The following is a 25,040-nucleotide window of genomic DNA, read 5'->3' as shown; positions in this document are numbered from 1 at the left end:
AAGGCCTTTAGTGCTTTGTATAAAGTCAAGTAGCAGTTTTCTTTAAAAGAAGATCTGCCTTGTTTTGTCTAAAATTCTAGAGTGGTCCAAGTCTTGTGCTTTGTTGCAGTATAGAGCCCTTTCTCTTTTCACCATTCAGGGGTTTGCAATACAATGGTTTTATTTTAGACTTAACCTTTTTAGGGTGCTTTTCTGTCCCAAAATAACTCTCAAAGCAGCGTTGGAAAAAATATGCTTTTAATTATCTTGGGGAAAAATATTATTATGTAAGAAGAAGCAAACATTGAACAATGAGGATTTTAAGCAATGCAAAAGCAGCGACAGAACTGTTCTGGCACCTCTCAACCAGGAGAGGGGGCAGAGAGATAACTCACCTAATCTCAAAAGGATATAGAATAAGTATAGTCTTTTGATACTGGAAGAATTCCCAAAAACTGCACTTCTAAAAATGGTGGGACAGAGGGAGGATAATATGGGAACTTTAATATGGTCCTTTAACTATTTATTCCCAACCTGTTTAGGGAGTTATAATTTATTACCAGCACTTTGGGATCAGGCTTCAAAACAAGCTGGAAGTATCAAGTAATTTCTGAGTGACATGTTCACAAAAAAGCCCCCCCCCCTTTCATCCGCTCTGGCCACTGCCTTCTTCGACGGCTCCAGCTTTTGAGCACTTGGCAAAAGCAGGCAACACACAGTGCATTGCTGCCGTTGAAGATGGATGTGGCCAAGGCATGTAAGACAACAGCCAGAGCCTCAATACAGATATTGTCGCCATCCAGCTATTGAATAATTCCTATGCAACGGCTGCAGTGTTTAAGATGTGGTCCAATACTTGGGAGGAAGTCTCATTGAACATATAAATGATTGCACTGTAAGTGTCCTTAAATGCCTTCAAACAGAATAAGTTCAGTTAATTTAGGTGGTTTTATTCGTAATCTTAAGCAAAACTTCCCCTTGAAACTGGAGAACATCTTAGCTTCATAGAACAATGTGCAGAGGTGAGTTGCGGTCTACATGAGCCTCCATTGCAAACAGTGGCCATGCAATTTCGAGGAATCACAATACACTATGTTCTGGCACCCACTCCGTTAGGCCTGCTGAGAAGATACAGGGTGGTGCCATTTTAACTCTTGGGAGGGCAGGATGAAGGCTTGGATTCCAAATACTCCCATAATCCCCCCCTGAACCGTGTAGCCTTAATACCAAGTCACTTTTTAAATTAATTGAGATGAGAGGAGTTGTGCAAAGAATGAGCTGGGTTCCGGACACCTCTAGCTGAGATTTCCCTCCCTAACATCTAGGGTGGAGAAATCTAGGCATTTTCCAAGTGTTTAATGCACCAAGCCTTTCTGTACTGTATTTCTCTGTTGAAATGACTGGCACCACCATTTATTCATTTATTTTTAATTGTACAGTCAGCCCCACAGCCAGACCAGTTGTAACAGCAGCCCTTGCAGTCGAGACCCTTGCTTATTTTCCCGGTTAGTGCTAATGCCTCTGGTGATCACCATCGGCAAGTTGAGCTTCGCTTCGTCCAGTGTTTGTGACCGGATCCACAATGGATTGCAGTGTGATTGAAGCTGCTCAAGTTGTTTCACCCTTAAAAGACTGGTATCGGTTCTTGCCACTGTTTAGCACAGGCATCCTCAAACTGCGGCCCTCCAGATGTTTTGGCCTACAACTCCCATGATCCCTAGCTAACAGGACCAGTGGTCGGGGAAGATGGGAATTGTAGTCCAAAACATCTGGAGGGCCGAAGTTTGGGGGTGCCTGGTTTAGCAGGTTGCTGCAGCTCTGTGTAGCAACCGCTTTCCAAACAGCTGGCGGCGAATTGCCCCTAGTAGTAGGTCTGCTTGCCAGCAGGAGTATCTGTTGCTAATCCTCCCTTCTGGGTCCATGGTTAGTTAACACCTCTCAACACCTTCTGGCAGTTTGTAGCCTGTCAGCAAAGTGACCTTGACTTTGCTGATGAATTTAGTGTTAGGTTGCTTTGCCCCCCCCCCACCCCACCCCCAGACACTAATCATTACGGTGCTGCGGTGAAACAGGAAACTTGAACAATAATTGTGTTAGACTTGCTGACAACATTTATTTGCCCATTGCTGCAGAGTTGTTGTCTTGCTTGCTCAGCAAGTTTTCTAGTCAAAACAGCAAATCTTCAACAGTTTGATCGTAAGTTGTTTTTGTGCACATGCTGTAGACTCAAAAACGATCGCCCCAGAAATATTTGATGGTGGAGGCTTGTAATGATTCACCCTCTAAAAGCCTGAAATCATTCTGACGATACTTGAAGTTTTCCCACCAACTGCAGAACATGTTTATTTTGACCGACTCCACCATTTTTGGAGTCTATCACTGTAAAATAACTGCATGCTTTGTATCCCCCCCCCCCGGTAGCATCTTTTTGCCCACCCCAAATAATATTCTGGTGAAATGTTGTTTTTCTTATTTAAAGCAAGCTTGTACCTGAAAACAAGGTAGCAGAGTAGCACTTTGCAGGTACATTGCAGAAGGGCAAACCATAAGTCAATATGAGTTTATAGAAGCCTGATCATAAGTAAACTCATGAATGTGAATCTATTACCGTATTGGCCCAAATATAAGCTGCACCCGAATAGAAGCCGCATCTTTAAAATTCAGGGAGGGGAGGGGGGGAGACAATACCTGAATATAAGCTGCTCCCTTAAAATTCTGCAGACATTCACACCCGCAAATGACAAATGTAGAAGAAAATCTGTAGCACCGTAAATGCAAATAAAAAAATCAATACTGCATTGTAAAATACGGGGAAAGTGATGAATGACAATAGAATTAATTGCACAACAGTCTCAAGCTTGCAAATTGGCAATAAAACATTTTTTTGTTCCGTTTTACCATATGTCTGTTTCAACAGCGATACAGTGGTACCTCGGTTTATGAACACAATTGGTTCCGGAAGTCTGTTCATAAACTGAAGCGTTCATAAACTGAAGCGAACTTTCCCATTGAAAGTAATGGAAAGTGGATTAATCCGTTCCAGACGGTCCGCGGAGTAACCGTTCATAAACTGAAGCGAACTTTTCCATTGAAAGTAATGGAAAGTGGATTAATCCGTTCCAGACAGGTCCGCGAAGTACTTAAACTGAAGCGTTCATAAACTGAAACATGGGTGTAATTGGTTCCGGAAGTCTGTTCATAAACTGAAGCGTTCATAAACTGAAGCGAACTTTCCCATTAAAAGTAATGGAAAGTGAATTAATCCGTTCCAGATGGGTCCGCGGTGTTCATAAACCGAAAATTCATAAACCGAGGTGTTCATAAACCGAGGTTCCACTGTATTGTAAAAGCCAATTTTTGTAAGGTTGTGAATTTAAGCCGCACTTTTAAATTTTCACAGTCGGAATTTGACCGGGGGGGAGGGGAGTGGCTTATATTCGGGCCAATACAGTAAGTTTGAATAAGAGCAAATAAAAAAACAGGCAGTTGTCCTAGGTCTAGGGACATAGGGAGCCCCTTTATGCTGCCTTACCTAGAGATGCTGGTTGCTAGACCTGGGACCTTTTGCATGCAAGGCAAGTGACCTAAAACTGAGCCACTTTCCCTTTCCTGTTTTGTGTTCATAGTTGAGATGCTGTAGGCTGAAGTAATAATCAGTTGCCACCACAAATGGTAAGCGTGTGTCCAAAAGCTCACATGCCCCCTTGTAACACGTAGCGGAACTTTCTTCTTGTCCAAATATTCTAATATCAGGCAATGGATAAATTCTATGTGACGTTATAGGAGGAGGAGGATGAGTTAAGGTGTGGTGCTGGTGTTTTTATCAGGATTAGGTATCTTCAGTGTAACCTGCCTGTTGGAATTACTGTTCACGTGGTTTTTCTTGGTTCCCAGTATATCACAAGACTTGCGACTTCTTAAGTTTTAATGAAAGCTGAACCTTTAGGGTCTAGTACAGTGGTACCTCGACTTACGAATGCCTCGACTTACGAAGGTTTCGACTTCTGAATTCCGCTAACCCGGAAGTATTTTCGTTGCGCGCGCAGTTTGCACATGCGCAAAATCGCGCTTTGCGCATGCGCAAAATGGACGCTTCGAGTTACGAAGGATTCAACTTCGGAAGAGCGTCGCGGATCGTCTTCGTAAGTCGAGGTACCACTGTATATTCCTGAAAGGGGGAGGTGGGGGTAGTTTACCTTGACTAGATGTGTAGGTTGAGGGAAGTGAAGCCAAGTACATGACACACCTTTTCAGTTTCTTTAAATGCCCCCCACCTCAACTTCAGCAAAATTTCATGGTGCCTTAAACTTGAAATGCATTGAATTTTCACACTGTTACTGTAATAATGGCAATTACCATTCAGGTCTTAACCGAACCTCTTATATGGTGAGTATGGAGTGTGGGAAACGCTTTAAAATGTTGCACTGAAACTCATTTTCTACGCCTTTTCTTATCGCCTGCTGTCAGGCTGACAATTGCCCGACGCGCTCGCAGTGAGAGTGAATCATCTGCGCCGTCGAGTCTCCCTTCTTCCTTCTCTGCCCCATCTTTCCTGAAAAGCTTTTACCAGAGCTCAGGAAAATCATCTCCTCAGTCTGAAAATGAACTCCCCCAGAGGTGAGAACACTGGTTTCTGCCTGGCCTGCAATTTTGCACTTCGTATGCAGCCGGCTTGCGATGAAGAATTTTTGCCACACGCTTCTAAGTGAGATACTTCACTTGTTTCATGAAAACCTGTGAACAGAGCGTTCTTTGGAAATGTCTGCTGAGGGTTACAGCACAGAGGTCTTGCATAACTACTACACTGTTTTTCTAACTAATGCCAAAATAGTGTTAAAAAAAAATCAACATTGCCAAACCCAGTAAGTGAAAAATCATGAGGTTTCTAAATATACTGATTGTTGTTTTCCCCCAAATGGTTTTTTTAAAAAAAAAAAAAACCACCCTGCATAAATCCATATAAATTATTCCTCTGGACAATCTCTGCATGTCTCCCTAGTGTAGTCTAGTACAAGACTTTGATGTGGAAGCACTTTTATTCCTCGAATAAAATAGATTTTCTGTCATCCTCAGTACCCCGTCCATAAAAATGGGAATAATCTTGTTCTACCACAGAGAATTGGGACGTGGGCGGCGCTGTGGTTTAAACCACTGAGCCTAGGGCTTGCCGATTAGAAGGTCGGCAGTTCGAATCCCTGCGATGGGGTGAGCTCTCATTGCTTGGTCCCAGCTCCTGCCAACCTAGCAGTTCGAAAGCACGTTAGTGCAAGTAGATAAATAGGTACCGCTCCGACGGGAAGGTAAATGGCATTTCCATGCGCTGCTCTGGTTCGCCAGAAGCGGCTTTGTCATGCTGGCCACATGACCTGGAAGCTGTACGCCGGCTCCCTCGGCCAATAATGCGAGATGAGCGCGCAACCCCAGAGTCAGTCACGACTGGACCTAATGGTCAGGGGTCCCTTTACCTTTCCTTTACCACACAGAATGGTTGTAAAGTTCGTTTGAGGAGATGATAACAAGCAGGGCATTTTATACTACAATCTTTTGAAGTGTATCAGATTCTTCTGTTGCAAGCCGCCCAGAGTGGCTGGGGAAACCCAGCCGGATGGGCGGGGTATAAATAATTTATTATTATTATTATTATTATTATTATTATTATTATTATTATTAAAAAATAAACTACCCTTATTGCTGAGCTAACAGTGTAAAGAAAATAACCCAGGGACTTAGAAAAAGAAGAAGAAAAAATGGCAATGTTGATGATCTTAGTGGGTATTTTACTAATTAGCTGCTTAAACGTGTGCTGTATGGCAGGGGCAATGTGAAGGCTGCCCGTGTGTGACTAACAATGGCATGCTTTTGTTGTTTTTAATGCTTTAAATGAGGAATATAATTTGCACTGGGCTGCTAGCGCCTGCTATCAAGGAGGCTTGTTATAGGCTGTGTGAAGTGACCTCCCTTTGGCCAACCTGGATATTTGCATTTTGAAGGCACCCAGCCACTGGTACGATCCAACCACTGCAGCTATGTTTAGATTCCCCAACCCGCCCTCCTTTCAGTACACAATGACACATCCTATACAGCAAGTGCGAATTTCCCTTGACTTTCTTAGCATGGCGATGAAGGTTTTGTGAAGCCCCGGTGCATGAGGGAAGCATCAAAAAGTAATAGTGGCACATTTCTTTGGTGATGCAATTGAATGGCTTCGGAACTGGTGATTTCACCATTTTTGCTGCTCGCGAAAGTGTAGGCTTCACTGCAGTCTGTGGACCCTGATGTGGAGGATATTGTGCTTCGGCCGACTTGTAATGTCTCTGTTTGGATTTTATTTTTACTGAACCAAAGCAATGTTCTATTTAACCGGAGGTCTGCACGCCCCGCGGAGTGTTCACTGGCCCATGCCTGTGGCCCTTTGTCTCAGGTACTGTTCTTTGCCAAACTGGCTTGTGAGTATGCAAGTCACTTTGGACCTGGAGCCACAGAGTCGAGGAGGCTGGTGATGCACACTGATTCACACAGAATTAATAGACATTGCAGGAAGAACAGCGATAACCATAGTTGAGAAATATCACGGGGGTGTGTCTTTCTTTCCTGCTAAACCCAAATGTCACCCTGCAGATCATCTTATTAGAGTGACAGATGTTTGTCTGATGCAACCAAAAATTATTATTTAACCATATTACAACTTAAAATGTGATTAAATAAGAATTTTAAAGTCAAATCTGGAGTACATCTAGCCAGCGCCCCTTTCACGCCAAGATCATTCGCTTTCAAATGCCCATCTCAAGATTTTTCAGCTGTTGGCTGTGGCGACTTCAATAACAAACCGTTGCCCTTATCTCTTTATTTTGTAAGTTTGAAACCACAATGACCTTTGTAAACAATTAATGGGTGTTAGCATTCTGGTTGATGCAGGTTTTAATAGGAGCAGCAATGTTGTTCCTGATTTTAAGCAGTTAAAGCACTGTCGGATGGCTGAAGGAGGCAGCAGAGCTATTAAAATTACCTTTCTAATGGAAGTGCTTAAATGCCATCGGCAACATGCACCATTCTTTTCTGTGTGAGGAATGCCTCTTATAAGATAACACATATCATGCATGTGTCTTTCTTTAAAATTTACTGTAGGCAACTATATGCAGATTTAATTGATCAACTGTATCTCCTAAATTAGTAGACTTTGTTGTTGTTGTTGTTTAGTCGTGTCCGACTCTTCGTGACCCCATGGACCAGAGCACGCCAGGCACTCTTGTCTTCCACTGCCTCCAACAGTTTGGTCAAACTCATGTTTGTAGCTTCGAAAACACTGTCCAACCATCTCGTCTTCTGTCATCCCCTTCTCCTTGTGCCCTCAATCTTTCCCAGCATCAGGGTCTTTTCCAGGGAGTCTTCTCTTCTCATGAGGTGGCCAAAGTATTGGAGCCTCAGCTTCGGGATCTGTCCTTCCAGTGAGCAACCAGGGCTGATTTCCTGAAGAATGGATAGGTTTGATCTTCCTGCAGTCCATGGGACTCTCAAGAGTCTCCTCCAGCACCATAATTCAAAAGCATAAATTCTTCGGCGATCAGCCTTCTTTATGGTCCAGCTCTCACTTCCATACATCACTACTGGGAAAACCATAGCTTTAACTATACTGACTTTTGTCAGCAAGTTGATGTCTCTGTTTTTTAAGATGCTGTCTAGGTTTGTCATTGCTTTTCTCCCAAGAAGTAGGCATCTTTTAATTTCGTGACTGCTGTCACCATCTGCAGTTACCATCTGCAATGATCATGAAACTGGCAACCCACTCCAGTATTTTGCCAAGAAAACTCCATGGACAAATTAGTGGACTAAGGCTTCTTTAATCTGGCTATAGCCCTACTTTTAAGAGGTTCTCTTTTTATCTGTGTTATCTTACAACTATCAGCTAAAATTCACCCACCTGGCAGAGGAAACCCTTTACTGTTCTCATCCTGATCTTGGCCTCTTTTTACTAAATATTTCTGTGGGGAGGAACATCTTGGCCTCATCTTCCTAGCTTAGTTGGCAGAGCGCGAGGCTCTTACTCTAGGGTCATGGGTTCGAGCCCCACGTTGAGCAAAACATTCCTGTATTGCAGGGGGTTGGACTAGATGACCCTCGGGATCCCTTCCAACTCCACATTTCTGTTGTTCTATGGTCTCTTATTGCTCCTACTGTGCATAACAGGTTATCACTGTTAGTGACGGACTTAAGTCATGAGCACTCCCAGTTCATTGACAGGCCATAGTTTCTTAATATTTCAGACATTTCATCAGTAGGAAATACATCTATCTATCTATCTATCTATCTATCTATCTATCTATCTATCTATCTATCTATCTATCTGGCTTAGGTTTTTTTCTTGCACTTTTAGGGCAAGCAGGAAAATTGGGTGTGTGGTCTTCTGTAATTCAGAGTAATACAGAGAGAGATAAGCAACATCATAGTCAACCCATCAGAGGATTAAAACTGATAGGAATTTTTCAGCCTTAGGACACATTAAAGGCGCAAGCATCTGAGCTGCTCTTTTCTATTCATTGGGTGGGTGTGTTTTCATTTCCCAGCTAACATCATTGAGTAGGTACACAGGCTAAGGCGTGAATTTCCCTTTTAGTTTTCTGTTTTCCTTCAAAGGAAAGGAGAAGTTGAACCGAAAGCAAAGCTGAGAGACAATGCAAATTTTTCATATGCTGCAGCTCTAAAGATTTACTTTTGGGTGAGTTATGGCTTGCGGATTAAAATTCAAAAATGCTCCAGTTGTGAACGCAATAAGGGAGAATTATTTTCGAAAGACGGTTGTGGAACTGTGCTACCAAGAAATCTAGAGCTTGTTGCTCTTGTTGCTTAGGAAATCCCCTGCATTTATTTGGAGAAGCTCAGTGCTTATGCTGATGAAACTTGAAGAAGGAATTAAAAAAGGGCTTTCGTAATTGCAGTGTGGTTTTGGTACCAGATCGTTCTAAAAGAACCTTTTTTCTTCCTGTAAAAGTTTGCAGAAGTAGAGGCAAACTTCACACGATCTCACAGCCGGCTAAATGGAGATGGGGTTCATGGCCAACCAGGTAGTTTTAAGGGTTTTGCTAATTTCTTTCTGACGTTTCACAATTTGTCATCAGCTTAAGAGTAAAAATACAAAGTGAGAAACTGAAGGATGGTTTTCTTTGCAGTTTTGATTTGGTTACTTTTATCCTGCTTTGGCTCTTAAGAAGGGGCATTAAAACTTAGATGGGTTTAGTATGGGTTTATGGAAGTCCTTTTTATTTGTGATGGGAACTGTGATGTGTGCTTGTGAAAGCAATCTCTAAAGTAAAAGGACTAGATCGGAGCTACAATGTGTTTTTTTATTATTATTAAAATGTAGGGAAACGATAAACACATTTCACTTTCAGAAGACAGTCTTACTTGCATTTGTTTCACTCTAAAGCTGCTGGTATACTTTACAAGCAAAGGTTGATAGTACTACTCCCCCCTTCTCCCCCCCCCCCGCTCCCCAAGAAACTGCTCTTGCCAAGCTCTAGGGGATTTTGCCATTTCTTGCTGAAACCATTTTTTAAAAAACCTAGCAAAGACCTACATTTGCTACCTGCTTGGAAAACTAGGTTACTTGGGATCAGAAAATTAAAGGGAAGACATATTACACAGCATTCATTGATCTGAGCTCAGTTTTTGCACAATAGGGAGCATCTATGGCTATCCTGTTTAGAAATTAACATTTTAGTGATGAGTGTGGGGGCAACAAAAGAGGTCGAAATAGTTCTTTCTCGGTGCATTATTTATATAAAAACTGTCTCACGCCCACTTGCTATGTATGTAAAATATTTCAGATTGTCAAATAAGGCTTTCTGTATACTTTTTGTCACAATACTATTTTGTCACTATAATGCCACAATAATGCAATGCATTTTGAGAGAGTTTAGAGGGTTTTCTCTGAAAGCCCACTTCTTCCTCTTTTGTAATGCAGTCTTTGTAATTCTGTGTTTGGCTATATTCATTTGCTTTCATGCACATACAAGCCTCGTGGAATGTGGATGCAATTTGAAAAAGAGAGACTTAATATGCTTGTTTGGACCTTCACGTCAAGTGCCTTGTGCTGTATAGCCTTACCTATCCAGAAAGCCTAAAGCAATTGTTAATCTTCAGGTAACCTAGAAGTTGAGATCAATAGCATTTTTAGCTTAGATTACAGATATATGGACATGAGGGTCTACTCCCGATTTTGATAATGAAGGTTCGGTTATATACAGTTTTCCTTCTTCTAATAGACATGCAATGTGCAACATAGTTTGCCGCAACTCTAAATACTGTATTCATAGATTCCAAAATTGTATGGGACTTACAAAAAACTTGTTGGAGATTTGTGGATAAACTTCCAGGTTTCTGGCTGTAGAAACAGTACAGCGCCTAGGACAAAAATATGGCGAAAACTTGGGCCCAGATTAGGCCGGTGTCCTTAATGAAAAGATCTGGGAAGCCTCGCTCTTATGGTGATTACATTGAAATGATGTAATCCTTTGTGTGTTAAAGGCTGTTCTGCTGGCTTTGCATGGCCATGCCTAGGCTTCTCTCAGTCTCCCTTGATGCTGACTTGAGCTGTTGCCTTTTCCTCCTGATCCTGCAGTGATGGGGAAAGAAGAAAAAGGACCTCCTCTGTGTGCAGCAACGACTCTCTAAATGCCGGCGGAATTACCCTTACCCCCCGCCGGATTTCCTGGCGGCAGAGAATCTTCCTAAGGGTGGCATCGCCCATGAAGAAATCCCCCTCAGCAATGCAACTTCAAGGTCAGTTTTCATTCTGAGGCAGCAGTTTATGTAATGACAATTCGATTTCACATCTGTTTAAGAGCGGCAGTTTCCAGTCTGCTCTTAAAAGACGTGGGCAAGTTCTGCAAGACCCAAGTTTGAATAATTGATATGCTTGTTAGGTGCAGCTTTCGTTTTAGGGTTCCAAATGGGTGTTTTTTCCCAGCTAGTTGGCCTTTTTTTGTGGCAGTATGCTATCGAAGTCAGAGTCAAGTCTATGATTGACTATCCCTGTATCTTTCAACATGTTGTTCTAAGAGCAACCACTTTAGTTGTCTCCAGAAACACATGGCCACATCTCGCCCTATCTGCTTCCGAATCATGTTTCCTTCTGACCTCCCTGGTAACATTTGGTTAACAACTCTATTATGCAACGTATCTTTGTCACCAGCACTGCCTTGACCTCAAGTTACAGCTAAGGAAGTCATATGGGGTGGTGCAAGAGGAGATGTCTGGTGGCAACAGGCTAATGAACATAAGACGAGTCCTGCAGGATCTGATCCAATGTTCATCTAGTCCAGGGTTTCCCAAACTTGGGTCTCCAGCTGTTGTTGGACTACAGTTCCCATCATCCCAACCACTGGTCCTGCTAGCTAGGGATGATGGGAGTTGTAGTCCTAAAACAACTGGAGGGCCAAGTTTGGGAAACCCTGATCTAGCCCAATATCCTCCTTATACACAGGTGCATCTGGAAACCCCACAAGCAGAGCCTGAAGTAAATTCATTATGTCAGGCATGGCCAAACCTGGCCCTCCAGATGTTTTGGGACTACAATTCCCATCATCCCTGACCACTGGTCCTGTTAGCTAGGGATGATGGGAGTTGTAGTCCCAAGACATCTGGAGGGCCAAGTTTGGCCATGCCTGCATTATGTCATTGCTTCTCAGCAACTGGCAATCAGAGTTACCGGTAATACTGTTACATGTAGCCCTGTCCTCCATGAATTTGCCAGTCCTCATTTAGGACCGCCAAGGCCAGGCATCCCCAAACCTCGGCCCTCCAGATGTTTTGGACTACAATTCCCATCATCCCTGACCACTGGTCTTCTTAGCTAAGGATCATGGGAGGTGTAGGCCAAAACATCTGGAGGGCTGCAGTTTGGGGATGCCTGATCAAGGCAAATATCATATCCCTTCCTTTTGCCTCTTCTGAATCTCCTGCTAGCCAGTTAAACTGGATGAATCCTAGTGTTGAAAGGGAGGGACAAAAACTTCTCTCTCCTCTTTTTTCACACCGTGCTTATCAACCACCTTGCATCATTTGGGCCTGTATCATACCGCCTTACAGATGCTATGAATCAGATGCTATGGACTATCTTTCCTTGGTTTTAAAATAATATGTTAGAAACACTTTGTGTCCTGTTTAATACAAATTCCTAGCATAGGAAAAGTCAGGTGTTGCGTGTGTGCCAGGTCACCAGATCTGTATCAGGTAATGAAGGCCAACTGGGCAAAGCTAGATCAACTCTTGGTTAAGATAGGCAAAGTTTCGCCCCTGGAGGAAACTTTCTGCTAATTGCAAGTTTGCTGCAGTACTGCTTTCAATGCCTAAGTTGGATAATATCCAGTTATCATATTGACAGGCTCTGCTGCTAGGAGAGTGCTCTAGTAACAGTTCTGGGTGCTAAATCAAAAGGAACACTAATTACATCTGGCAATTAGCAGTTAGGAAGTATTTATTCAAGGGAAGCCATAGGCTAGAAAAAAGGGGTTCAAGCATTTCAACTTTTGTCTTTCCCCAAAGCCAGTCTACGGCTCATAAGGGAATATATAACCCTGGCACTTGACTCTCGAGAACAAAACTTGCAGAATTATGTATGTCTGCTTGCACTTTCTGACTTGATTGTTATATTCAGCAGAACCACAGACGATGAATGTTCATTAGCACCTGATTTCCAAAATTACATGCAATAGGTGACACTGACTGTTAGAATGGCTCGTCTGTCTGTCTAGCAGGGCAAACTGTGGATGCAAAAAATCTTAAAACAAATTTGCTCACTGTTGTATGAGGAAGCAGTATTGGATGAGATAATAAACCCAGAGTTAGGCTGTATCAGGGTGACGTTATAAAAGTTCCATCTTGCTTTCTTAAAGGTAAAGGGAACCCTGACCATTAGGTCCAGTCGTGACCGACTCTGGGGTTGCGGCGCTCATCTCGTGTTATTGGCCGAGGGAGCCGGCTTATAGCTTCCAGGTCATGTGGCCAGCATGACAAAGCCGCTTCTGGTGAACCAGAGCAGCACACGGAAACGCTGTTTACCTTCCCGCTGTACCTATTTATCTACTTGCACTTTGACATGCTTTCGAACTGCTAGGTGGGCAGGAGCTGGGACCAAGCAATGGGAGCTCACCCCGTCGCAGGGATTCGAACCGCCGGCCTTCTGATCAGCAAGCCCTAGGCTCAGTGGTTTAACCCACAGCGCCACCCTTGTCTCTGTCTTGCTTTCTTATGCTGTCTTGCTTTCTTATGAGGGTATAATTGGGCTTGTAGCAATATGTCCTTAGGTCCATGCGCTTCAGTTAGGGTAGTATATATGTTACTGAGTGCTGGAGCACAGACTAAAAATACCACATACTACTGTTATTACTTATGGAGTGACATCAATGTGCATGGCACTGCTGCAGAATAAGCAAAAAACCCAAACCCCAGTAACCCAGGTCTCTCTCCCAAGAGGAGAGAAAAGTGAGATGGGTGAATGTGAGCATGTGCAGTAATATAATAAATAAAATCCTAATGGTGGATGTCCATGCATATTTCTGCCGCCATACTAGAACTCTCAAATAGTGTTTAATAAATCCATGGCTAATGCAGCAATATTTTGCAGATGGAGGTGATGTAAATGAACTGTTGCCGCTGTCTCCTCTTGCGCGATCTTTTGATGAAGACCCCCTTGTTTCCATATTGCAAAACGATGATCTTCAAGATAAGACTGGGGAGAAAAAGAACTCTGAAGAGCTGCAGAGTCTGTGGAGAAAAGCCATCCACCAGCAAATTCTGCTCCTTCGAATGGAAAAGGAAAACCAGAAATTGGAAGGTTAGTGAAGGTTAAGATAAAGAATGGTTGCTCTGCCTTCCAGGCATGGACATCCCAGGGATCAGTTAACAAATTCCCTGCGGAACTTGAAGCAGAAGTAGCTAATGAAATAGTGTTGTGCGACTGGCAAATTTCATGGGCTTACATGTCGTCCTTCAATATAAAGGTTTTCAGTATGCGTCACAAAATTAAGAAAAAACTGTTTAAGCAAATGGCAAGCCCATCCTGCATGGCTTTTGGGTCTGGTGGGACCTGCGATCCCTGTTAACAGTTCAACACCTTAAAACTATGTTTATTTTCCTTTATCTATAAGATGATAGGCAGTCCCTGCTTCCAGTTTTGCCTCCAGCTTCACAGCCCTTGCTGCCGTTCTTTCCTTCTTGCCACTTTTGCTCTCCAATCGGCACAAGATAATCTCGCCAAGGCAGCTACCTGCAAACAAACAAACCAATAAACGTCCATAAAAATGGCAAAAGTAGTTTCTTTCCCAAACTAGTTTTTAACTTAAAACAATAGCAAACACAGTAATAAAGACTTCGCTGGTAATATATATCAGTGGTTCAGTGCTCATTTCTTCTCTTTCCAAAATAGATTTTTATGACTTCGTTCCGGTAATCTGACTTTTCGTCGCTAAAGAGCTTAGTCATTGAGCTCTGTAGTAAATAATATACAAGAGAAGACAGTATGTAAATGACTTAAAGCAGGGGCATATCTTTCTCCATCTGCATGTTTCCATCGGGACGAGCATAGAAAGTGGACGAGGTCCTTCAGTTTTTTAAACCGGGGGTGTTGTCTTGTGTCGACTGCAGTAGTCATTGTATCACCACCCTGTTCATTGTTTTATTGTTGTACATTCTCCCTCCGGCTAGACTCTCTGCTCCTTTCTGTTCTCTTGCTAGCACAGTAGTTTTCAGCTGTGTTCTTCAGGAGTTGGCCAAGGAGATCAGCATTGCCTGGCTCCCTTTAGGGAAACTTGACTACCTGTTTTTGCTCTTTGCCATCAATGCGCAGGCAAAAAGGGTAATTTGGTGCATAAGTTAGGGCAAACCAGGGTGGATTTGATTTAAATCAAACTGATTTTAAATCACGATTTAACTCACGATTTAACTCACTAGTCAGTAAGGCTTGATTTAAATCATAGTTTTCTACATAAAGACTAATTCTTGTTGGTATAACTTTAATATGCAAGTAGATGAAGCTTTTTAGAATAACAACTTTTCATATTAGTTTTTTTATCCCCAGTTTAATAGGTTAATCATTCATATTTGGACAACTTTACTGTTGTACTTAGGAAGGAGAAAAATAATCATTACCTTAATAATAGCAATTTAAATAGATTTATTCAACTGAAACAATAACATTACAGCATATGTTATTTGCCTTCTGGCGGTTCCCTCGTTGCGAGATGCCAAGTTGCAGGAAACTAGGCAGAGGGCCTTCTCGGTGGTGGCGCCTGCCCTGTGGAATGCCCTCCCAACAGATGTCAAAGAGGAAAACAACTACCAGACTTTTAGAAGACATCTGAAGGCAGCCCTGTTCAGGGAGGCTTTTAATGTTTAATAGATTATTGTGTTTTATTTTTCTGTTGGAAGCCGCCCAGGGTGGCTGGGGAAACCCAGCCAGATGGGCGGGGTATAAATAATAAATTATTATTATTATTTGCTTAAACAAACACCCATGTTTGTTAACTAATTTGGCTAAACAAAACCAAAATGTATATATTTTAAGAAACTTAGACTGTCAGCCCAGCCTACACATGAAAAACTTAAATACTGTCCACTCCAAACAATCAGAAAAATATTGTTTCTATCCTATTCACTGAACTTCTTGAAACTTAGCACTGAAGGGATTGATTCTGTATTCATAGGTTTGTAGAACAATAGGATTAAGGTCTTTTTCTCAACTCTGTTCATGTTATAAGATTTTTGCTGTGAAGAAGAGGCATGTGATCTCTGCTGAGTCAAATTCAGTTTTGAGAACTGCAAAAGTAAACCAAGCATCTGTGATAATATCTTGTAGGCAGAGAAACTGCCCAATAATCTTACAAAAACCTCTGGAAGAGCATGACATTGTGAATGGATTAATGGAATATATTTACCCAAAAAATCAAACATATACAACGTTATTCTACATAATTAAAAAACTAATCTTTATTTCATGATGGAATAACCTTTGGATGGTAATATATTTTCCTCAAAAAGCATTTTATTTAAAAAAATTTGATTTAAATAAAAAAATCGTGTTTTTTTTAAAAAAAAATCATTGCTTTTTATCCACCCTGGGGCAAACTGTCATTTCATACAGGGCATTGCAATGTCCCATCATTCCACGTGAGTCCTAACATCCTCTGTTCTAGGAAAGTGTTCCATGGCACACAAAAATGATGTGGAAAGGTTTTCTCAAGGGTAGGAGGCTTTAAACGAATGTCCTTTGAACATTGCCTCTGGAATGTCACTGTCTTAGCGTGCACAAAATATCCGAGCCAGCTTATAAATTCAGCGGAATCTAGTGGTGAAGCTGAAAATCAAATCTTTTGCAACTTCTTGTATGTACTGAGGGTGATCAGTGCTGGGCCCACCCACTCCTAACATCCTGGGTTTTTTTCTATGTGGAGAAAATTGGGAGTTTGTATGTGTTGCATAGCTGCCAAGTACCCCGTTTTCTCCGGGAAAACCCCAATTATACTTGCCTTTTCCCGGTTATCCCCCGCATCACTTCGTCTCCCATTTTTCTCTGTTATTTTCTCCTGCCGACGGCCATTTTTTTTTCTTTCCGATTTGCCCTTCTATGGGCACCAAAAATGGCCACCGCCGGCTTCAAAAGTCGCATCTACGCATGTCCGGAAGTGCATAGACGCGACTTCCGGTGTTGGTGGCGGCCATTTTTTGTGCCCATAGATGGGCGGAGCGACACCGGAAGTTGCGTCGACGCACTTCCTGACATGCGTACAAGCGACTTTCGAAGCCGGCGGCGGCCATTTTTGGTGCCCATAGAAGGGCAAAGCGACACCGGAAGTTACGTCGATGCAACTTCCGGTGTCACACGGCTGCCGGTCCCGGATTCTGCAGTCTGGGACTTGGAAGGTAAGATGTGTTGTATTCTCTCTCTCTCTCTCTCTCTCTCTCTCTCTCTCTCTCTCTCTCTCACACACACTCACACACACACACACACACACACACACACACTCATATATCTTCAGCTCTAATGAGGTGGCTGAGAGATAAGCAGGCCCTTAAATGGGACACTCAGCTTTTCAAACATTACCGCAGATTTTGGACTTTGTTTGTTTCACTTATTTATTTTTAGCTTATTTGAACTGTCTAGGAGGTGCATATGGGCACCTGCATCATACACCATTTAGCAGAGATGGTTGTGAAGAAAATGTAGATAGAAATGCCTCGTAATCTGTGGTACTGGGAATTCTGCTTGAGTGGAAGTTTCTAATCAGTGTGTGTGAGGGACGAGGGATACAGGGAAGTCCCTCCCATCTTAAGTTCCAGCCCATCCCCAAGCGCGGGAGAGAGTAAGGAGAGCTCTGCCTCCAGCGGAGAGTCAGGAAGTGGTGTCCGAGGCTCAGGCAAGGTTGTGGAGCCCAGGCCGCAGGTGGGACAGGAAGTTGGACGCACAGGGGGGAGGCCAATTCCCCCAACTCCCGAATTGCGACGCAAACGTAGGGGGAAGAGGTTGGGTCTGCCAAAGCTGTGGTGCTGGAAGAAAACGCGCCAATCGCCATTCGGGAGTTCAGACACCTCACCTTAAGGATGCATTTTTACTGCTCTGAACACTGTAAATAATCAGCACTTAATAAAAACCTTAAAAGACCATGCTGGAGTCGTTACTCTAGAGTAGCCATACCAGGCCCTCTGACAGTGTGTTTCAGCTGGTTGATTTGCATCAGCTTCAAATTCTTTGCTATTTCACATAACATTTAACATTGCCTCGTTCGATGGCTGAGGCAACGTATAAACCTGCCTCCCTTCTTCCTCACCTTCCCACGCACAGAGAGCTAAGTTGATAAAGGAAGTTGCAGCAGATTTCACTCCTGCCTTTGTGCAATTTATTTCTGCCCGTACACCCTCTTTGCTTATTCATCATCAGATGAAATTTGTTGACAAAATGCTAATAAAAATACTTCCTATTCTTCTTAATGCTGTCGAGGAAGCTTGAATTATGTTTTCTTTTATAGAAGGTAAGATGCACGTAAGGAAAATCTTTTCTTCCCCTCCTTGTTAAGTAAGCCACTATTTGAATCACCTGCAGATAGCAGAATAGTACTTCATCTTTCACAGTTTGAGTGATGGAATTGTAGCTTTACGTCTTGCATGTGCTGCTTCCATCTATTCAAGCGCCATGTTCTTTGCAACTCCACCAAATCTAATGATTAGCATTAAGACAGGATCACATTGTGAACCATGGCGCAGGGGAGACAGCTGAGTGCATGTTCTCACCTTCCCACAGGTTTTAAGAAAGTCTTCTGCTATTTATTATTGAGTCTTACCGAACTTTCTACAGCTTTAGTTTAAGAGCTGGTTGTACAAGGCTGTAAGTGTGCAGAGCTTATGCACAGTAAGAGAACAGTACTATGTGTAACTGCCCACAAACATGCCTTCCTAAACCTAGGCTTGTTGGATGGTCCACGTGACATAACTTGATATGTGGCCTACATGCCAGACATAGGTAAAGGTAAAGGGACCCCTGACCATTAGGTCCAGTCGTGACCGACTCTGGGGTTGCGGCGCTCATCTCGTTTTATTGGCCGAGGGAGCCGGCGTACAGCTTCCAGGTCATGTGGCCAGCATGACTAAGCCACTTCTGGCGAACCAGAGCAGCACACGGAAACGCTGTTTACCTTACCTATTTTATCTACTTGCACTTTGACGTGCTTTCGAACCGCTAGGTTGGCAGGAGCAGGGACCGAGCAACGGGAGCCCACCCTGTCGCAGGGATTCGAACCGCCGACCTTCTGATCGGCAAGCCCTAGGCTCTGTGGTTCAACCCACAGCGCCACCCGAGTCCCACATGCCAGACATACATGGCATTAAATGCTGATCTGTGGTCCATCGTCTAAAATGGTCTGTGCCTTGTGTTCTCTCTTGCAGCAAGCAGAGATGAGCTCCAGTCCAGAAAGGTTAAGCTGGACTATGAGGAAGTTGGTACTTGTCAGAAAGACACTATCAATATCTGGGATAAGAAGCTGTTGAATTGCAGAGCCAAAATCAGATGCGACATGGAAGATATCCATGCAACTCTGAAAGATGGTAATTTTGAGTGCATTTTTTTTTTGAGACCTTGCATTTTCCATCTGCCTGAACACCACCATATGCAATGAATGAGCCTGATGCAAAGCAATGACATTTTCCTGGTGATTTTCCCTCGCTTTTGTTGCCTTGCATTTCCAGTTGAAAACTGGGCAATTATAGTCCCTTTGACTCTTGGGAAAGGAGTGGCGGACAAATAACGATTTCTGGGCTATAACTAGAGAAAGGGAGAGCGCCGCTTGAGTTTGGGTGGAAAAGTAAACTATTTCCCTAAAGCTCAGAAAATAGGTCTGAAAATTCTGAGGCTCCTGGAGAATGTCACTGGGCCGGCAAAAGGATCCCACTTTTTGCCCCATTGTGAGGCTGCAATAAATGAGATGTTGAAAGTGTTCATGTGGAACAGTGTGTGTAGAAGTTCAAAATAATGACCCTAATGGTTATAAATTAGAAATGGGTAATCTTTATATTTGTAGTGAACTCTATTAAACCACTGCACAACCCCCTGAATAATTTTGTTTTATATCTTCTGTGTCCAGGGGTTCCCAAAAGTCGCCGGGGAGAAATATGGCAATTTCTTGCTGTGCAGCATCGCGTAAGGCACCGGCTACCAAATAAACAGCAACCGCCTGACATCTCTTACAAAGAACTCCTGAAACAGTTGACAGCTCAGCAACATGCGATCCTTGTAGACCTAGGTAACTTTTTTTCCCTCATAGTCAGGACTTTAGGTCATGAACAGGTTGGAGGCGGGGCGGGAGAGGGGACTTGTTCCAAGTTAATCCGGTTCTACAAATTGTATAAATCGTACAATGGTACCTCAGGTTACAGATGCTTCAGGTTACAGACTCCGCTAACCCTGAAGTAGTACCTTGGGTTAAGAACTTTACCTCATGATGAGAACAGAAATCGCGCGGCAGTAGCGGGAGTCCCCATTAGCTAAAGTGGTACCTCAGGTTAAGAACGGCCCTCCGGAACTAATTAAGTTCTTAACCCAAGGTACCACTGTACAAGTGAAGTACCAGCGTAACACCTCTTATTGTGCATAAATTCATTTTTGCTTTGCTAGCCACCAGGTAAAGAACTATGTGAGCACTGAAGACTTGCTCTTTATTCCTTGAAGTCTTATTCAGCCACCCCCCTCTGGTTTCTGAAACGTTAGGTGGCACTATCTGCAAACATGCAGCTGCATATTTTAGCCACGTTCAAAAAAGAAGAGAGTTTTTTTTCTGGGAACCTGAATTTTGTGCCTAGTGTTCAGTTCTGTGCTTCTGCTGTGGCACCCAAATCTTGCAGCATGCTTACATTTATTGTTTTATGGCTACCAGTTGTTATGCCTGGAAACTGCCCCCAGTAATAAGCACCCCGTTTTTCATTTGCTTAGGGTGGTTGATTTTCACACTTCTCATGACCACGGCCCAGGAGTAGCACAGTGTAAGGAACCAAGAGAGAGGGAGGCTTCCAAGTCCTGCCGAGAGACGAAAGAGAAGTTTAACATTCTGTCGCTGGTGGACAATGGGGCGGTAGTCAATGAAGGTTTACTCAGAGTAGACCCATTTAAAATAACGAACCCAACTAAGTTAGGTCCATTGATTTCAATGGGTTTGCTCTGAGTAAAACTTAGTTGACTGTTGCCCATGGTTAGGAAGTGTGGCAAAAGCTTCCCATTTGTACAAGGTTACAGGTAGGTAGCCGTGTTGGTCTGACGCAGTCAAAACAAAATAAATAAAAATTCCTTCCAGTAGCACCTTAGAGACCAAGTTTGTCATAGGTATGAGCTTTCGTGTGCATGCACACTTCTTCAGAAGTGTGCATGCACACGAAAGCTCATACCTATAACAAACTTAGTTGGTCTCTAAGGTGCTCCTGGAAGGAATTTTTTAATTTATTTGTACAAGGGTTATATCTGTGTATGTGTGTGTAAGCAATCACTTTGGAAGCCAGTCAGTTACACTCATGGCTGGCTTCCCAAATGATTGCATAGACTGGTAATAGAACTTCTGATGATTTTTATTCTGACTGAGTGTCCTGTGAGTTCTTCATTCCGGATGACAACTCTCTTTCTCTCTCTCTCTCTGCACCAGGAAGGACCTTCCCAACACATCCTTACTTCTCTGCTCAATTAGGAGCAGGGCAGCTCTCCCTCTTCAATCTCCTGAAAGCTTATTCCTTGCTGGACAAGGAGGTGGGCTACTGCCAAGGCATCAGCTTTGTAGCTGGGGTTCTGCTGCTCCACATGAGCGAAGAACAAGCCTTCGAAATGCTCAAATTCCTCATGTACGACCTCGGCTTCCGGAAGCAGTACAGGCCGGACATGATGTCGCTACAGGTAAGGCAGAAATAGGCTTCCGCTTGGGAGAAAGGTGTTACACTGGGAGTTGGAGGCAGGATTGCAGAAGGCTCATGAACTAAATGTGGCCTGCCACCTGCTTTCCTTTGGTTTCTGATCTCTCGTTGTACTCAGTACAACCTCTCTTACCACTGTTTCCTTTATTGTCCCTTAAAAGTTCCCATTGGCTTGTTGGGCAGTTCTCTTCCCTGTGTTTTTCTCAGCCATCTCAGGAGTTTACACTATTCACCGCATACTCTGCTGCCAAATATTTAAAGGCCTAAACGGCCTCGGTCCTATATACCTGAAGGAGCGTCTCCACCCCCATTGTTCAGCCCGGACACTCAGATCCACCGCCGAGGGCCTTCTGGCGGTTCCCTCACTGCGAGAAGCAAAGCTACAGGGAACCAGGCAGAGGGCCTTCTCGGTAGTGGCGCCTGCCCTGTGGAACGCCCTTCCATCGGAGGTCAGGGAGATGAACAACTACCTTACATTTAGAAAACACCTAAAGGCAGCCCTGTTTTGGGAAGTTTTTAATCTGTGATATTTTGATGTATTTTTATATTTGTTGGAAGCCGCCCAGAGTGGCCGGGGAAACCCAGCCAGATGGGCGGGGTATAATAATAATAATAATAATAATAATAATAATAATAATAATAATAATAATAATAATAATAATAATTCTGCTGCTCCATGACTTTATTAGGTACTTTCAGTGGAAGCGGTCAATGAGAGGAACACGGTGTTAGAAGCTAGCTCGCTTTACATACTCAAGAAGCACGCATAGAGCTGAGCTGCTGATGTGGCAAACTATTCCCTCACGCAGAAACAGCGTCTTTCTTTACGTGTAAACCTCTGTTAGCAATGTAATAAGACGTGGCAGCTGATCAATATCTCCCTGCTTTTCATTTCTCGATTTTGAGGGAGAGCTGTGCAGATCCCTCCCTCCTCTGTGCTGCATCTCAAGGCAGCCCTGTTTAGGGAAGCTTTTAATGTTTGATGGATTTCTGTATTTTAGTGTTTTGTTGGAAGCCGCCCAGAGTGGCTGGGGGAACCCGGCCAGATGGGCGGGGTATAAATAATAAATTATTATTATTATTATAGTTGGAATTCCTAAGACAAATTCCAGAGTGCTAGTTCATAGGAGAGTAGTTTAAATGTTTCGACATAGTTTATCAGTTAATGTAAGAGACAAACGACATCTGTGATAATTTTCTAGCTTGGAAAAACCAACCTGAAATACGGCCTTAGGGGCTGCGAATCTGAAAAGCTGCCTGCATTAGTGACTATGACCGCATCTTACGGCAGTGAATTCTAGATATGCACATATATACATGTGGTCACACCTTCTGGACAGACTAAGCATCATGTGAACAGCAGCCACAGGGAGAGGGGACCCAAACAGCCTCAGGGTCTCCCCGTGGGGAAACTGTGATAGCAGGTCCAAATTGCACAAGTCAGAGAAATTCTTAATCGCTTCACTTTCCCATATTTTAATACAGATCCAGATGTACCAGCTGTCAAGGCTACTGCATGATTATCACAGAGACCTCTACAACCACCTTGAAGAGAACGAGATCAGCCCCAGCCTTTATGCTGCCCCCTGGTTTCTTACTTTATTTGCTTCGCAGTTTCCATTGGGATTTGTAGCCAGAGTGTTTGGTAAGAAGCTTTTCAGTGTATTGGCTGGGCAGATCAATAATAGGTCCCTACAAATTGGTGGGGTGTTCTTTGGGGGGGGGGTCTATTCTGCAACATGCCTTTGACGTAATCATAGTGACTTTAGTGATAAGTTTGTACCGGATCAGAGATGATCTAAGATGGCGGAGTATCAACATCCTCCCTTCTGACCTCCGTACTTTACTGGTTTGTTTTTAAGTTTTTTACTGTTTTATACCGTGTTTATATTTTATTTTCGTTTTATTCTTATCTACTTAATTCAGCTCAGTTTTAAGTTTTAAGTTTTAGTCATAGGTTTTAAGGAATTAAAGTACAGCAGGGAGTTGTTTAAAGTCTTCCTGACCTTCACTTGGGGGAGCGTCTGGGCCTCAGCGTTTTTTTAAAAGAAGAAACCTTTCAAGTTGTGACTGCTCTTATCGTTATCTCCCTGCATTTACTCCCTGCTCCACCATTCTACTAACCAAGCAAATGAACTGAAGCGAGACTTTTACCAACCTGATTTTTACCAAATAAATAATGGTGACGACCCGGAGTGGCTGTAAAACCTCGGGCCTTCCTCGGAGTGATATAAGACCTCTCTCTAAAAGAGCTACTCTAAAGGAAGCACAAACAAAAATCACTCGGCCCTATAAGAATAGGGGCAAAGTGGAGCTGATTGAGAATCAGCAGAAAATTGAAACTTCCCCCCTCTGCACCGAGTCCTCTGCCAGCCACAACGAAGGGCCGGCAGTGCAGAGAGAGGATTGTGCGGAGGAATGCCACAACAATGGGCCGATAAAGCTCAAAATAATTTCAAATATAACTGGTACAGACACCGAAGTACTCCCGAAACAGAGACTTAAACCCCTAGCTTCTCCTGAACCATCCCAAGACCGAGAAGTGGAGGAACTGATGTTAAAACAAATTGCAGAGCTGTCTTCGGGAAACTCTAAAACATCAAAAGATTCTTGCTTCCAATCCCCTGAGACAAATGGTGAGGATTTATCCGTTATCAAATGGCTGGTGCTTTTAACTGAGGATATTGAACATATAAAATCCTACCTGGGCACCTGTACAAAAATCCTCACTATAATGATGGACACTTGTAAAATCCTCTGCAGGGAACCTGGCGGAGTGACTGCAGAATTGGAAAGTAACAACAACTTGCCTCCTATCACCTGCAAAAATAGATCATCAAGGAATGTAAAGAGATCCAGCAGGGCTATCGCCTTGAAAAGGAGGCCCATAAGTGCAAAAAAGAGCAAAAATGTTAAAAATTTCAAGGCAGTGCGTTACAAAAAAATGGATTTTAAAAAGCTCTTTAAACTCCTCAAGAGTTCCCCAATAACCGGGATCAGTGGGAACACCAAGAAACTTCCTGCCAGGAAGCCTTCTAAGCAAGAACTTTCTATAAACCCTTGCCCTGATGCTGCATTGGAATGCTTGGAACCCCTAACGCCTACCCCAACACCTAACTCCAAGCAAGACCTTTTGATTCAAGATCCATGGTCTCACGTTTTATCTGCAGATAAGACCAATCCCTCTAAGAAGAGGAACCTGACAAATAATAACTGGAATTTGGTGCTATACCGAAACAAGCTCGTTCTATCAAATTATCCTAAACCCCCAGGACTCCTGTCACAAGAAGAGCGTAAAGCCCATCTACTGAACTTTCTAAAGCTCTATATGCCAGGTATCCTTAATAACCCTACTGACTTGGCCCAAGTGGAATATCTATACTTCGACGGATTCCTTGCCAGAGCGGTGGTCTCATTTTATGACGGGAGACTGGCAAAACTGGTGTACAAATGTAGAGAACACCTGAAGACAAGTGGCGTAAGAATCTCAAGGTACTTTAAAAATGAAGCACCCCCAATTCCACTTATTCCCCATACTGTGATTTTGCCAAAAACTCTCCAACATAAGATTGACCAACATGTTCTAATTGATATAAACTCTGTGGATGACATCCTTAATCACCCTACTG

At 43.2% G+C, this 25,040-nt stretch overlaps 1 protein-coding gene across 8 annotated transcripts in view; it reads left to right on the top strand.

Annotated features, from left to right (window-relative positions):
* TBC1D4 (TBC1 domain family member 4) overlaps positions 1-25,040 on the top strand; it is a 101,247-nt gene that overhangs the window by 65,237 nt on the left and 10,970 nt on the right. For 2 of the 8 annotated variants that reach the window (XM_035114246.3, XM_035114245.3), the window contains exons 11-17: positions 4,447-4,596; positions 10,595-10,755; positions 13,601-13,810; positions 18,910-19,068; positions 19,605-19,763; positions 21,150-21,394; positions 22,897-23,056. In XM_035114246.3, the coding sequence (XP_034970137.3) occupies positions 4,447-4,596; positions 10,595-10,755; positions 13,601-13,810; positions 18,910-19,068; positions 19,605-19,763; positions 21,150-21,394; positions 22,897-23,056 (1,244 nt within the window). The remainder of the gene's footprint in view (positions 1-4,446; positions 4,597-10,594; positions 10,756-13,600; positions 13,811-18,909; positions 19,069-19,604; positions 19,764-21,149; positions 21,395-22,896; positions 23,057-25,040) is intronic. The other 6 variants (XM_035114248.3, XM_060273325.2, XM_088668519.1 and 3 more) reach the window with 3 other exon arrangements.

The sequence above is a fragment of the Zootoca vivipara genome, chromosome 4, assembly GCF_965207765.1.
Source record: "Zootoca vivipara chromosome 4, rZooViv2.hap1.1, whole genome shotgun sequence".
In the NCBI taxonomy this organism is placed as follows: Eukaryota; Metazoa; Chordata; class Lepidosauria; order Squamata; family Lacertidae; genus Zootoca; species Zootoca vivipara.
Note: the sequence above shows the minus strand (reverse complement) of the source record. Positions and strands in the feature narration are given on the sequence as shown.